Source organism: Rhinolophus sinicus, linkage group LG06, assembly GCF_036562045.2.
Source record: "Rhinolophus sinicus isolate RSC01 linkage group LG06, ASM3656204v1, whole genome shotgun sequence".
Classification (NCBI taxonomy): Eukaryota; Metazoa; Chordata; class Mammalia; order Chiroptera; family Rhinolophidae; genus Rhinolophus; species Rhinolophus sinicus.
This window is the reverse complement of record NC_133756.1, coordinates 1,766,728-1,780,408: the sequence shown is the minus strand read 5'-3', so window position 1 is coordinate 1,780,408 and position 13,681 is coordinate 1,766,728. Positions and strand designations below refer to the sequence as shown.

Sequence of the window (13,681 nt, the reverse complement as noted above, 5' to 3'; positions counted from 1 at the left end):
TGTTACTCAGCCCTGTGATCCAGCCTCAAATCCTATGAGGGGCTTGTGTCCCAGGACCCCTAGTGGGGAAGCCCACAGCCCAGCCTTTTGTTCAGGGAGCCTAGAGACCTGGGCCTGCAGTCAGCTTAGGACGAAGTCCCAGGATGGAAGCACTGAGGACGGTGGCCTGCGCGGGAGGAGCCTGGCCCCGTTTTCTAATCCCGCCTCTCCATGTCCCCCAGGTCGAAGCTGTCCCGCAGATGCCCGAGCCAAGCGAAGTACTGATTGCGCTGGGTGCCTGCACTCGCCTTCCGGAGATAAAGAAAGTGTTACCTCTCATGCCCCTTGGTGGTTCTTGGCGGTTGCTCGTGTCTGTAATCCTGTGGCTTAGCTCCTTTCCCTCCTTGTCCAGCACCGTTTCCAGCGCCCGCCCCCATCTCCATCGCTCTGTGCTCTTTTTCTTTTTTCCTGTGCTAAGAATCCTGTTAGTAGCATGTGGCCTCACAAAAGGGAAAAAACACAAAAAAAACAAAAACCCAGAGGGGATCCAGTGAATCTCCAAGTTATTTTTTGGTGTATTTTGGCTTCCTTTTGTATGATAGGTCCCCATTCTGACCACCTCTGATGTCTGTACTGCTGTCTCTGGATATTTTGTCTTTTTGTCAAGACAACATAGTACTTTTTTTCTTTTCTCTATTTGTGATACCACTTTAATTTTTCTTGGGTGGCTTAGAGACAAAAGGAGAAGACATCTGGCTTTTTTAGACCCTGAGAGGACAAAACTTACCCTTTTCCCTTCTGTCACTCTTTTCCATCATTAATCCCTGCATTTTCCATTCAGGGAAAAGGTTGTGGCGAGCTTAGAAATGGGACAGGTATAGTCTCTGAAACTGGGGCTGATTTAGAACATTGTGAAGCAGTTTTCATGCAGTGGAAGAGGACAGGCCCTTTTAGCAGGCCTGACACTGTGACCTGGGAAGAGGGGAAGAACCAGGGATACTGCTGGCGGCTTTCCAGGGACCACGGAATCTGGTGCTGGGCCTGATGCTGGGCCTGGTGCTGGGCCTGGTTGGGCCTGGTGGTGGGCCGGGAAGGCCCCTGATCAGAGGATGTTTGTAGCTGCTCACAGCAGGATTCCTGCCAACCTTCTTTCCCAGTTGGGAGGAGCCTCTTGTTAGAGGTTCAGTTTGTACTTAGTGCCATGTCGTACACAGATGTCCCACGAGGGGGCAGTGTTTTGCTTTCTGATGAGGAACTTGATGGTCATTGCCCTTACGATTATGGTAACGCTGAGTGATGACCTTGTGATTGTTGTAGCTCCCTTTGATCCAAGAAATAGAGCTTTCAGCGATAGACTTGGGAGTCTCCTGTGAATCTGGTGGTCACTTTCGGTAATCCTTGTCAAATTGAAAATACTTTCAATGATGCCTGTCCCCCTGTTCTCATAAATAAGAAAACATGGCAGGCTTTGTTTCTGGATCCCAAGATTAAAACCAGCCCCCTCCCACCACTAAAAACAAAGCAGAGAATATCTGGGGGCAGAGAAGAGGGTCCTCCTGAGCCCTGGCCTCAGTGCTTTGTTGCTTGCATCCGAGTGGCCTTTCCTTGGGTGTGGAAACACTGCCAGAGGAGAAAGGGGAAGCTCATTGTTGCTCGTCTCCTCTGACAGAACAGGGTCAGCTGCTTCCAGAGGCCATCGTGGAAGAGAACTCTTTTTCTCTCAGCTGCCAGTAAACTTTACAAGAATAACCTGGAGGAAAGGTTACTTGAGTGGCTTTGCCAGTTGTCTTCCCTTGCTCAAACCTCTCTGACCATCCGTCAGGCATTCAGGAAGGTCTCGCTTTGTGGAGACAGGGCTCTCGGCCTGGAGATTGCTGACCCTTAGGGGCTGGGAGACTGGATGACTTTCTTCGGGCAGCAAAGGACACGGCCGTGCACCCTGCATGGTGGGTACGGAGAAGGCTCATCATCAGACAGGCCCTTACGTCTGATCCCTGTGCGGGCTCCTCTCTGAGAAAAGGGCCCCGCTTCACTCAGTATTTTGAAGCGCAAAGAGAAGGAAAAGTGAGTCATGGAGAGCTTAAGAAAAGAAAGGCTAGAAATCACAGGCTGTGATCTCACCTGAGAAGTGATCAGTAAAAAACGCTAGTACATTTTTTTTAACTTTCTTCTTCTCCTTAAAACACAGGTCACTAACTGTAACATTACTGATTTTCTAAGCGATATGTGAGGTCTCTAATGTGGTTCGAGGTGTCTTCGTTGTCTAATGGACACTACATGCCCTCTGGTGTATACTCAATTCTAGGATCCGTCGGGGCTTAGAGACAGCTTCCTGGACCGGAATTAAATCCAATTTCAGGGAAGTGAAAATGAAATTTGAAGGTTACATTTAGAATTAAATCATGGATGCTGCTGCTGCTGTTACAAAGTCTGGTGGAAGGGTCCACGTCTGTGATACAGGGAGGTGGGGACGCCTGAGGGAGAGGAAATCATCTGGTACACTGAAATGACTTTTGTTTTTCCTTCTAACTCAAACACCACTTGCTTGGAAAGTCTTTGCTTTGAAGGTGTCAGACATTAGAACAGGCTGACCTGGACTGTTGGCAACACGCCCCGGTAAGAAGGCCTCGTGAGGAAGCAGGGGTCTCGGGCAGGCGTGCTTTCTCCCATCTGAGGGGCCTCTGCTGTGACTGATAGGTACAGAGGGCCCTTTTGGGACCCCCTCTTTCTCTAGGGTCCCATCTTCAGGTTGGAGGTTGGAACAGTTTCAAGGTTGACGTTCCCTCTCTGGACAGGTTCACTCCCATTTTGAAGCTCTGACAGAGGATTTATGATGGGAACTATTTGTGAGGCGTTAGCTGACGCCATTGTGGCAGGAAGGTTGGGGAATGAACTTCAGCTTTAAGGAAACCACCTTTTGAGGGGTTGTTTATTTTTTTCTAAAGCACTCTCTTAAGCAAGCAAAACAAGATAAAAGGCAAGAAAGGAAACTCGTGCACGAATTAAGGAGAAGTGAGTGCTGTTTTAATCATCTCCTCCCCTCCTTCCCCCATCCTCCATTCTCCTGCCAAAGCAAAGTATGGCCTCTCAGCCCACAGCAGTGCTCACCCGCTCCCTGCCCCTGCCCCTGCGCCTGCCTGGGAGTCGGTCAGCTCTCAGGCCGGGCTGTGTGGGGCCAGCCAGCCCCTGCACACCGCCAGGATCGGGGAAGGGCTGCTTCTGGCAGCTGGGTGGGCACATGAATTCCAGCACATTGTTAGAACGTGGTGACGGTGAGGGAAACCACTGTTATTTTGTATATATTTTTTTTCCCCTTCAGCTCTGGAGCATTTATATAGATACTCATATCTTTGATGGATTTCTCCCCACTCTTAAGATGAAGGAATTAAATCATTGGTAAAGGTGTTCTGAGATCTAAAAATGACTTCTCCTGGCACATATTTCAAAGCAAAGACTTTGTTGCCTGCTGCTTGTTCTCTAATTTACAGGGATATTTAATTTTGTAAGGTAGTTGTATATTTATACAGGTGTAATTAATTGCACATTGGACTGGAAAAGAAAGGATGACCGAGCATGTGGCACCCATGGGCGCTCGGCATTCCCTCAAGCTGTGTTCCACTCGGGTTCTCCTGGACAGAATCAGGGCTTGTTCGTTCGTTCGTTTGACTCGGGTCCTTCGTTTTTCCTTCTGGTTCCCTTTTTCAAATGTGATTGTTAACCTGCTCCTTAAAAAGAATTCTAATTCTGCTGCTGCTCTCAGAAGGTGTGCTGAATGTATTTTAAATAGGACTCTAACTCGTGTGCATTGCAGCCGCCCACCGGCCAGCAAGTTACTCACCCGTGTGTGGGCAAACCCTGACTGTCGGAGCTGGGAAGGTATTGATGTGTTTGTTTCCTTAGCAAATTGCAATGTCAGCTGAGAGATTATCTGCTTTCGTTGTTCAAAAGGCCATTTATGAAATTCGTATTTGAGCCCCACAAAATCTTGGGAAAGCCTCCGGTCGTTTAAAGGAAGAAATTAGAGTTGATGCAAATTTCATGTTAAAAATTCACAGCTCCATAGCTGTGCTCAGATGGAAAGTCTGAGTGGTGGTTGGTCTCCTGCCAAACCCTGGCTGTCTTGTGGTGTTTTCATGTCTTCGAGTTCATTTTTTTCATGCTACATATTCTGGCATCAGTTCGCCTGAGGATTCCATCAGCCTTCTCACGTTGAAGGCGTCGTCTCAGACTTTGTGGCTCTAAAGTACTTGTCCGTTGAGATTTCAAGTCTCCTGTCACCATCCTCGTGCACTACAACAAAACCCGTGAAGCATAAGTGGCCTTTTTGAACCAAGACTTTGCAAACTGATCTCTCCCCAGTGAAGGAGTTGAGCACATTAGCAACAATGTACATTATTAATTTCAGATTTTCATTTTCATGTTTTATTATGTAAATATCTGATGTTTGGAGCTTGAGTATACAGAATGTAAATATAGTTCTCGTATTTGTACTAATTCTGGTTCTTTTGCTGTATAGCCTTAGATGTGCAATGCAGACATTATCTAACTGTGTATGGTAACCTTGCATCACGAAACTATTAGTGAACGAGGTAAAATAATAAAGGTACAACCAGTCCATAGTAGGCTCGACGTGTATTTATTCTGGCAGCTTCTGAAAGGTATTTACGGAGATTTTTCTTGACTTGGGGATATACTACTTTTCTGGGACAAAAGTCTCCGACTCCGACCTACATGTTCCTTTCTGATCATTGAGAACGGGAGTTGTGGGTAATCAGGAAAGCTCTCTCTGTGCAAGTATGTTCCTCCCAAGTACGGCAGTGGCTATTTTAGGTAGAAGATTCTTTTTTCTCCCAAAGCCTCTCTTTATATACCTGCCAGTGATTCTGTAGTGGTGGGGCTGTTTTGGGGGGCGAGGGGTGAGAGTTCCACCATGTCAGCTTAATTTATCAAGTTCCTGTTGTGAGCAGGGCATGAGCCGGACCACTGTCCTGGGTGTTTGGGAGAAACAAGAAGGGAGGAAAAGGCAACATTCAGGCAAAAAGGGATGATTCATTCAGCATCCACCTGATACCGCCCTGTCCTGTGCCGTCTGGACGCTGCTGATTCAGCATGATGCTGACAAACAGAAAACAAGCCAGGCGCTGTAGCCCTCCTGTTCTCATGGGGGAAGATATCCGTTACCCAAATTTATGTCAAGTGTAAGTATCACAGCAAAATCAAGCTGAGTAAGATTAGATGGGATGGAAAGGAAGTGTCGTTTTAGATCATGGTCAGGGACGGAGCCTGTCTTAGGAGATGACGTTTGAGCAGAGTTCTGAATGAAGGACCGGGTAAGGCATACAAATCCCTGGGGAAAGAGGTCTTCATGCCGAGAAATCAAATCCTTGAGGCAGCAGTGTTCTCTGTAGGTTCCAAGTACAGCACGGAGGCTGTTTTGGAGTAAAGAGGACAGTACTGGAGCCCAGCCGTCCGAAAGGAGCCAGGGACCAGGTGGTTTAGGGCTCAGGTAACTCTCATTAGTGAAGTAGGAAGCCAGGAAGGGTTTTGAGAAGAGTCACATGATCTTACAGTGACACGCTGCTTAACAATGAAGATACGTTCTGAGAACTCCGTCTTGTTGTCGTGCTAACATCACAGAGCACTTAACACAAACCCCGGTGGCACGGCCGCCTGCACACCTGGGCTGTGTGGTATGCCACCGTCGTACATGCTGTCTGTCCTTGACCAAAACGTCATTATGCGGCACGTGACTAATTGTGTTTTTAGAAGACCATTCTTACTGCCAGGTGGAAAACAGCTGGGGTGGCGGTAGAGGGGTCCAAGTAGAAGAAGGGAGACACAATAGCACATTGCCACCCCAATGGTCCAGGGGAGCGGGTGGCAGCTTAGACTAGGGGGGTCAGTAGAGGCAGGGAGAAATGGTCAGATTCAGGATGTGTTTTAATACTGGAGTGAAGAGTTCGCTGAGGAACTGCACGTAGAGTCGGAGAGAAAGGAGAAAGGTACAGGATGTGTGCTTGGGCAAAGGACGGCGTGGCCGTTTCCTAAGGTGAGGAAGATTGGGAGAACAGATGAGGGGTGGTGCTACATTAAGAATTTGAATTTGGTCGTGTTCACTTGGAGACATCAACATTTCCGCCTGAAGGTGTGGTCGATGAGGCAACTGGATGTACTCGTTGAATTGAGACATTGAGGCTGGAGACATGTTACACATTTGGGAGTTGTCCACATGAAGGGGAGAGGTGAGGAGACCTGGGGAGTGAGTGTAGCTGGTGGAACTAAGGCTTGTGTGTTGGAGCGCTGCGGCTTGGAGAGGACAGGAAGAGAGAGCGATCAGCAGCGATGAAGGGGCCGTGAAGAGAGCCGTACGTGGCCACCAAGTTAAGGAAGAGTTTAAAGATGGATGAAGTAATAACTGCGTCCACTGCTGCTGACAGGTTAAAAATAAGAACTGAGCGGTGACCACAGGTTTTGAGAACAGGGAGGTCGAGGAATTTTGAGGTTGCCAATGAACACTACCCCTTTTCCCCAATTGCAGAGCCAACCCAGAAACAAGAGGAAGGCAGTTGGGAAATCAAAATATCATTTACTTTGATCTTTATTACTATTAACGATGTGATTGGAGCATGTGGCTTATATTGGTGGATACGTGGATTTCCTAACACCAAACCTCAGAATTAGAGGGTTGGGAGCAAGTGCTTCTCGAACTTGAATGTGCCCATGGCTCACCTGGGGATTGTAGTAAAATGCATATTCTGGCTGAGTGGGCCTGGGGTGGGACCTGAGATTCCGCATTTCTAGTCAGCTTCTAAGTGGTGTCACTGCTGCTGTTGGGGTCGGGCTCTGAGTAGCAAACGCCTAGAGCAGGGGTGTCCAAACTGCGGCCCGCTGGCCAACTGTGGTCCGCAATCCATTGTTAATTGGCCCGCAGCAAATTCCAAAAATATATGTAGTTTACTTAAATAAACCAGGTGAGGCAATACATACTTCACCTCGAGTGAGTGGCCCGGCTGTTTGTGTATTTTACCGCATATGGCCCTTGGTAAAAAACATTGAAAAAAGTTTGGACACCCCTGGCCTAGAGGAACCGTAGGATGTACTATTGCCTGGAGGCAGCGAGGTCCTCAGAGACCCGGTGGAGGTGGCAGGATGTCCAACACTCAGGATCAGCCGTTCTCTCCTGGGGGTCTGTGGGGGGCTGACAGGAGCTCACTTCACATGGGAAGAACTATCAGCAGTGCCTCTAGCCCAGCAGGCTCTTTGGTGAATAGAGCATTTTCAGGAATGGTGCCAAAGAAAGCCTAACTGGAGTAGGTTCAAGGGAAAACGGGAGGAGAGGAAGTTGAAAGAATGAGTACAGGCAGTTCTTTCAGAGACTTTTACTGTAAAGGGGAGAGGAGAAGGCACGTGGCGTCAAGGAGAGGTTTTTGTTTTAAAGACAGTAGCTAGCCCAACATGTGTGTATGCTGATGGGAACAAATGAACTGGAAGGGAAGCCTGATGGTGGGGAGGGAAGGGAGAATTTGCTGGAGTGATACCCTTGATGAGGCGGTGGGTTTGGAGCCGACACACCAGTGGTAGGTCGGTCCGTGATCCTAGGGGGCGTCACCGGTTTATCCACAATATGAGAAGGCAAATCAAAGTGTGTGAGCAGACAGCGAGGTGATACCGTATGTTGGGCCATGGCTTCCTGAACTCCACTGGGCTTTTCATTTAAACAGAATTCGTTTTTACAAAGCTGTTTCTCTCCTACAACTAGACCCCAACTAAGATTGATCCTGTCACATAGGATCAATCGGTCCCTCACTAGGGTCACTTTCTGAGTAGCCATGTCTCTCGCAAAGCTGAGAGTACAGGACATCAGGAGGTCCCAGGGAACGGTACACCTTTAATGCATTATTTTCTGTGATTTTTCTTAGCATTTCACATTCGGTCACGTGGGGAAGTCTTCCGCTCTCCTTTAGGAATGCCTTGTCTCTGCATAGTCCCAAATGGTTAGCTTTTCTGAGCACATCACATGCTTAGCTGGCTTTAGAATATATGGTCTCTGGGTTTTTACAAAATTGCTCTTTCTACCTAGCATGGTAACAAGTCATTTGAATTTGGTTGCAGGAATTATACAAGTGAGTGGCAGAGCTGGGATTTTCAAATCTGACCCAACTAGTTAGTATAGTACACACCCTCTTATGTAAGTCAAACAAAGGATTTGGCTTTGGGAGGTTTGCAGCACTAAGGGCTGTTTTTGTAGAAAACCTGCTCGTGCTTTGAGTTGGGATTTAGGGAGTTAAGGCAAGGCCAAAAGTTAAGGTAAACAGTAATGTGAGTTGACTTTCTTAAGCATTATAAGCCAAGCATCTGACGATTTTCTAAAAACTAAAGGTCAGCGTGTAGTCCTGGCTTTCCTGTGTCCATCTCTGGGGAGACACCTTTGACCCAGCCCTGCTCTCTTCCAGCCAGTCTGCTATAGTTTTCCAACAATCCTGGGAAGCAGTTTTTTGGAAGTTTTTTTTTTTTTTTGCTGATTTGTTAGCACCTGTAACAAAGAAATGGGAAGGCTGTGTAGCGTGGAACATTAGTAATAGAGGAAAACAATTACTAGCTGTTTGATTAGATAAATATGCTCGTCTTAAAGGATGCCTGGTCTATAGTCACTTGGGTGTGTCCAGATGTTTAGTCACATTGACTCAGCATAATTTCTCCCTAGACAAATCTCAGACTAGAGCAATCAATTTGTTCCCACAAGCAAAATCTGGAGGTCTGCTTTCCTTGTAACTGAACCCCACAGAAAGAGGAAATAGTTGCAACAAACTTGAAAGGTGTGGGAGGCACCTATGGCTCTCTTGAAGGGATCCATTGTGTAAAGATTTACCTGTACAATTTCTACAACTGCTGTCTGTTCTCCGAAACTAGTCATTGAAAGTTAATTTCAACTTAACTTTCTATTTAAAGTCAACAAAACATCTCTGATACACAGCTCTACCCAATTTCACTGGGAAAATGTCTGAGTTTGCATGATTACAGCCTGCTAATCTGATTAGGAGAGTGCTGGGCCCGGCCCTGGTAGATAGGGTTAAAGTTCAGTTGTGTCACTCAGCAGCTGAGAAAGGCAACTTCCCTGAGCTGAGTTGCTTTGTCACATTAAGGAATGCGAATAGCAGTGGCATCTTAGAACTGTATAGCAGTTTGAAGTTTACAAGGAGCTCTCGTAGACACGAGCTCATTTTGACACGGGGAAGGAGGGGGAAGGAGGCAGAGCTGACGAGGTGGAAACCCTGCAGTTAAGGAGCCTGCAGACTTAGCCCCTAGAGAACGGCAGGGGCCTAGGAGGTTCCGGTCCCTGTTCTTCCTGAAGCTTCTCCCTGCATTTTCTACTTGTGAGTCTCTCTCATTTGCTATGAGGCTGAGGTGCCGAACCTGGCCTGTGGGAGAGAGGAATGCCAGAGGAGGTAGCCCCCAGTGTAGGATCTATTTCAGTGTGCCCCGTGATCAATGCCTTCGGTAAAAGTCCCCAGACCCTGAGCACTCCCTGGTGAACTCAGTGTGAAGGACTTCAGTGCAGACAGACCGTGCTGTGGAGGCTGTGGCAGCGTGAAGGGGACGAGGAATGCTCGCTACAAAAAAGCAGGCATAAAACTTAAAAAAGTTACTAAAAGCATTTCAAGGCTCTTGAAATCAAAGGCAGACAAATTAGAATGCATTTATTCTTGGAAAAAACTACTAGAACTTCAGGTAAGAACAGTGGGAACCTACAGCCGTCTTGCCTGGGACTGCTCCCCATCCTACGTCTCTGGGGGTGAGAAAAGTTGTTTTACTGGCTTAGGGCTTTGTACCAAACGGGGCCAAGCTGATCCATGTTTGTATGCGGGGAGGAGACCTGAAGCTTTTCTACCAGCTAAAAGCGGCAAACTTAGTGAGAAACAAATGGGAAAAACCCACAGCTTGCTAGCCTGAAGTCCCAGTTGGCCAAGCTGCAGACTAGCCAGAAATTTAACAGGGAGACCCTGAAAATGAGAGTGCCACAGGACTAGGTGGGCTCTCGACACATCCCTGGCTGGCTGAGAAGCTGCACATGCACAGGGGAGACTCCAAAAATCCAGCATAAAGTAAAAGCCCAGGCAGACGTGAGAAGTAGGTGAGCTGTGAATGCACTTGCCTAGTACACACAGACACGTGGCCGAGGTGTCTGAGCACATGTTTCCAAATCACTGGCTGGCAACTAAGTTAAGGAGACACAGGGCAACCCTCAGGATGCCAAACTGAAAACATAAAACATCTGAACAGAGTACCAACATATGTGAAATGGGAGTTCTAGAAGGAGAGAAGAGAAAGAAAGGCCAGAAAGAAATTATTTGAAGAATTAATGGCTAAAACGTCTAAATGTGAAGGACATTAATTTACAGTTCTAACTCTGTTAACCCCAAGAGGATAACCACACAGAGATCCACACCTAGACACATCGTTAACTGCCGGAAACCAGAGGGAAAGTTTTAAAAGCAGCCAGAAAATGTTTAAAAACAGCAGGAGAATGACATTATGATTAGTGGTTGACTACTCATCAGAAACAGTGCAAGCCATAGACACCGAAATGAGATAGATACTCAAGGTGCTGAAAGAAAAACTGTCAACCAAGAATTTTTTATCCAGACAAACCATCCTTCAAAACTAAGGGCAAAATTGGGGTGGCCCGCTAGCTCAGTTGGTTGGAGCGTGGTGCTGATAACACCAAGGTTGCCAGTTCGATCCCCACATGGGCCACTGTGAGCTGCACCCTTCTTAAAAAAGAAAAAAACTAAGGGCAAAATAAAGGCATTCCCAGATTAAAAAAAAACAACACTGAAATAGTGCTAGCAAATGCTCTGAAAGAAATATTACCAGGTCGGCCCAGTGGCTCAGGTGGTTGGAGCACCGTGCTCCTAACACCAAGGTCACTGGTTCGATTCCCACATGGGCCAGTGAGCTGTGCCCTCTACAGCTAAGATTGTGAACAACAGCTCTCCCTGGAGCTGGGCCGCTGTGGGCTGCCGTGAACTGCGGTGGGCTGCCACAGGCTGTTGTTTGCTGCTGTGAACCACTGTGTGCCACCATTAGTGGCTGGTGGCCAGCATCCAGCGAGAGCTGCTGTGAGTGGCCGACCGACAACTGGCGACCAACTGCCTCAGCCGCGGGGGAAGGGGGGAGCACAAGTCTCATAATACCAGCTAGACTGAGAAACAACGGCTTGAACCGAGTGGGGCTTGAACCGGAGTGTGTGTGGGGGGGGAGGTGAGAGAAGGGGGAGGGGACTACTACCAGTCACACTGGTCAACCCCATGGACCCAAGCTCAGACTGAGGTGCGTGTTCTCAGACATTGTATTGGGATGCTGGGGCAGGGAGGGAGGTATTTTTAAATAGGATGTGCTTACACCCCTGAAGGGGTGTAACAACAATGGAGAAGAAGATAAGATACTGGGATGATGTGTGTTTGGTTAGCAAAATAGATAATGCAAAATTTTTGGCTATGTCATTGTCAAATGGGATTTTCTATAGCAAACAATTCAAGTAATGGGTCACTTGCTCACAAGCTTAGCTGGAACTACAAGAATCAATCAGAAGCTTTGCAGGAAGCTTCAGAGGGGCTCTTATCTCTCTCTCACCAGGTTTCACAAGGCAGCCTACTGAGCAATTGTTTCATTCAGTCCAACTTTCCACTACAGTTTATGTCTCTTCAGAGTCCTTTCCATAAAATAAAATAGGAACTCGTAAATGGATACTAAGTATAAGACACAAGTTTCCATTTGTTTCATTGAGCCCTAGAGTTACTGTGTGAGATTTTGTCATGGCTGTTTTACACATGAGGAAACTTTGAGCTTCCAAACTTGTCCCAAGTTGCACAGCTAGAAAAATGGAATGGGAGCGAGATCCAGTCGGTGCAACAGCAAAACCCTTTCCGTCTCCATCATGCAGCTTCCAAGAAAAGCATTCCACATCATTTGTGAAGCTATCTGATCTGCCTTCAATAACATGCTGTCCTACCACTGCGGCTGTCTCCGAATCCCAGGTATTATTGAGAGGGACTTTGGAGAGCATCTAATCCGTCCCCAGAGGGGCAGTCCTAGTGTCTCACTATGTGACTCAGCAAGTTTCGGCTCTCAGAGCCCCAATTTCCTCAGCTTTAAACCATGAGCTGGGCTAGATCAGTGGTTCTGAAACCCTTTACACAATTATTGAGGACCCAAAGAGCTTCTGTTTACACTTAAAAATCATTGAGGACCCAAAAAGCTTCTGTTTATATGTTAATGTCTGTCAATTATTTACCATTTAAAAAGTTAAAACTGAGAAACTTTTGAATAACAATTTCCCCAAATAAAAGGAAATTCAGTGAGACAAGTGGTATTGTTTCGACAATTTTGCAAATCTAATGTCTGGCTTAATGCAGCGTAAGTAGGCTGTGTTCTCACATCTGCTTCCATGTTTAATCTCTTCCATGTTACATGTCATGTAGCCTCTGGAAAACTCCACTGTACACTGTGAGGGAATGAGAATGAAAAAGGCAAATGTGCATGAAAACTGTGGAAATAGTTTTGTCCCCACTTCCCCCTGAAGAGGTCTCAGACCTCTAGGGGTCCGAGGCTACCCTTTGAGAATTGTTTCAAAAGGTGCTCCCTAGACCACTCGGTCAGAATCACCTAGGGTCCTGGTAAAAATGCACACTTCCTGGCCTATCCCAGACGTGTGGTATCAGAATTCACATTGAGCAAACTTCCTTACGAGTTTGAGGCCACTAAGTTGGGAGAGCTCCAAGATTCCTGCCAGTCTGGTTTATCCAAACTACTGTGTCACTGGTTGTGACAGAGCTGGGATTAAGACCCAGGTCTCAGCGGCAGGGCTTTTGCCTGGCAGCGGCAGAAGCTGCTTCACCCTCTCTGCTTTGCCTGGCTTACCTGTTCATAGTCACTCCTGTCCCCACTCAGGGAAGCCTGAGGAGAGCCAGGCACCTCGGTGTAGCTTTCAAATACATTTCTGGGCTTGCTTACAGCTCTCTATTTCTGCATCTAATAAAAAAGCAAGAAATGATGGGAAGGACCCAAAAAGACAGGGACCTCTCTTCCCCTCAGGAGGAAGTTCTGTTGTAACCTTGACCCCACCTAGATATTTGTATAGTGGGTCAACCACAGTCCATGAACCCCATACAGAATATGGGGGAGCTAGGCCTCATTCCCAAGCAGGTGTGGTCGGAGGTGGCAGGGTTCAGTGCTGAGGTCAAGATGCCTCGGCACCAGGAGACTTGAGAAGGCATGTTATTTAATGTTTTGGACCGACCATTCGCCATCACGTGGCCTCTAGTTCCTCAGCTGTACAGGAAGGGGTTCGATGACAGGACCTCCGAGCCTGGCCCATCACACCCCAACAAGTACATTCACTGCCTGGTCTCTCTGCGCCTGTTTCTCCACTTGCAAAAAGGGGCTATGTTTCCCACACGGGGTCGTGTGAGGACCAACACTTCCTAGCACCCATTACACTTGTCCAAATACCAGAAGAGTAAGCCTCGATCCCTGCCCGGAGATGAGCGATAGGATGCTTAGGCCCACAGTGCACGGCAGCGATGGGAGGAAGGAGTGGTGGACACTCAGATAACAGGCGTCCCCAAGTGCCTGGTAACTGCAAAGCGCGGCCCCACCTACCCCACCACCGTTCGGCACTGAGCCGCCGAATAGAGTCCCG

General features: G+C 47.5%; 1 protein-coding gene across 18 annotated transcripts in view; it reads left to right on the top strand.

Moving 5' to 3' along the window:
* KIF1B (kinesin family member 1B) overlaps positions 1 to 4,596 on the top strand; it is a 130,533-nt gene extending 125,937 nt beyond the window's left edge. For all 18 annotated transcript variants that reach the window (XM_019746689.2, XM_019746686.2, XM_074334070.1 and 15 more), the window contains one exon: positions 222 to 4,596. In XM_019746689.2, coding sequence (XP_019602248.1) covers positions 222 to 264 — 43 coding nt within the window. In that variant the 3' untranslated portion in view covers positions 265 to 4,596. The remainder of the gene's footprint in view (positions 1 to 221) is intronic.
* Positions 4,597 to 13,681: the final 9,085 nt, after the last annotated feature.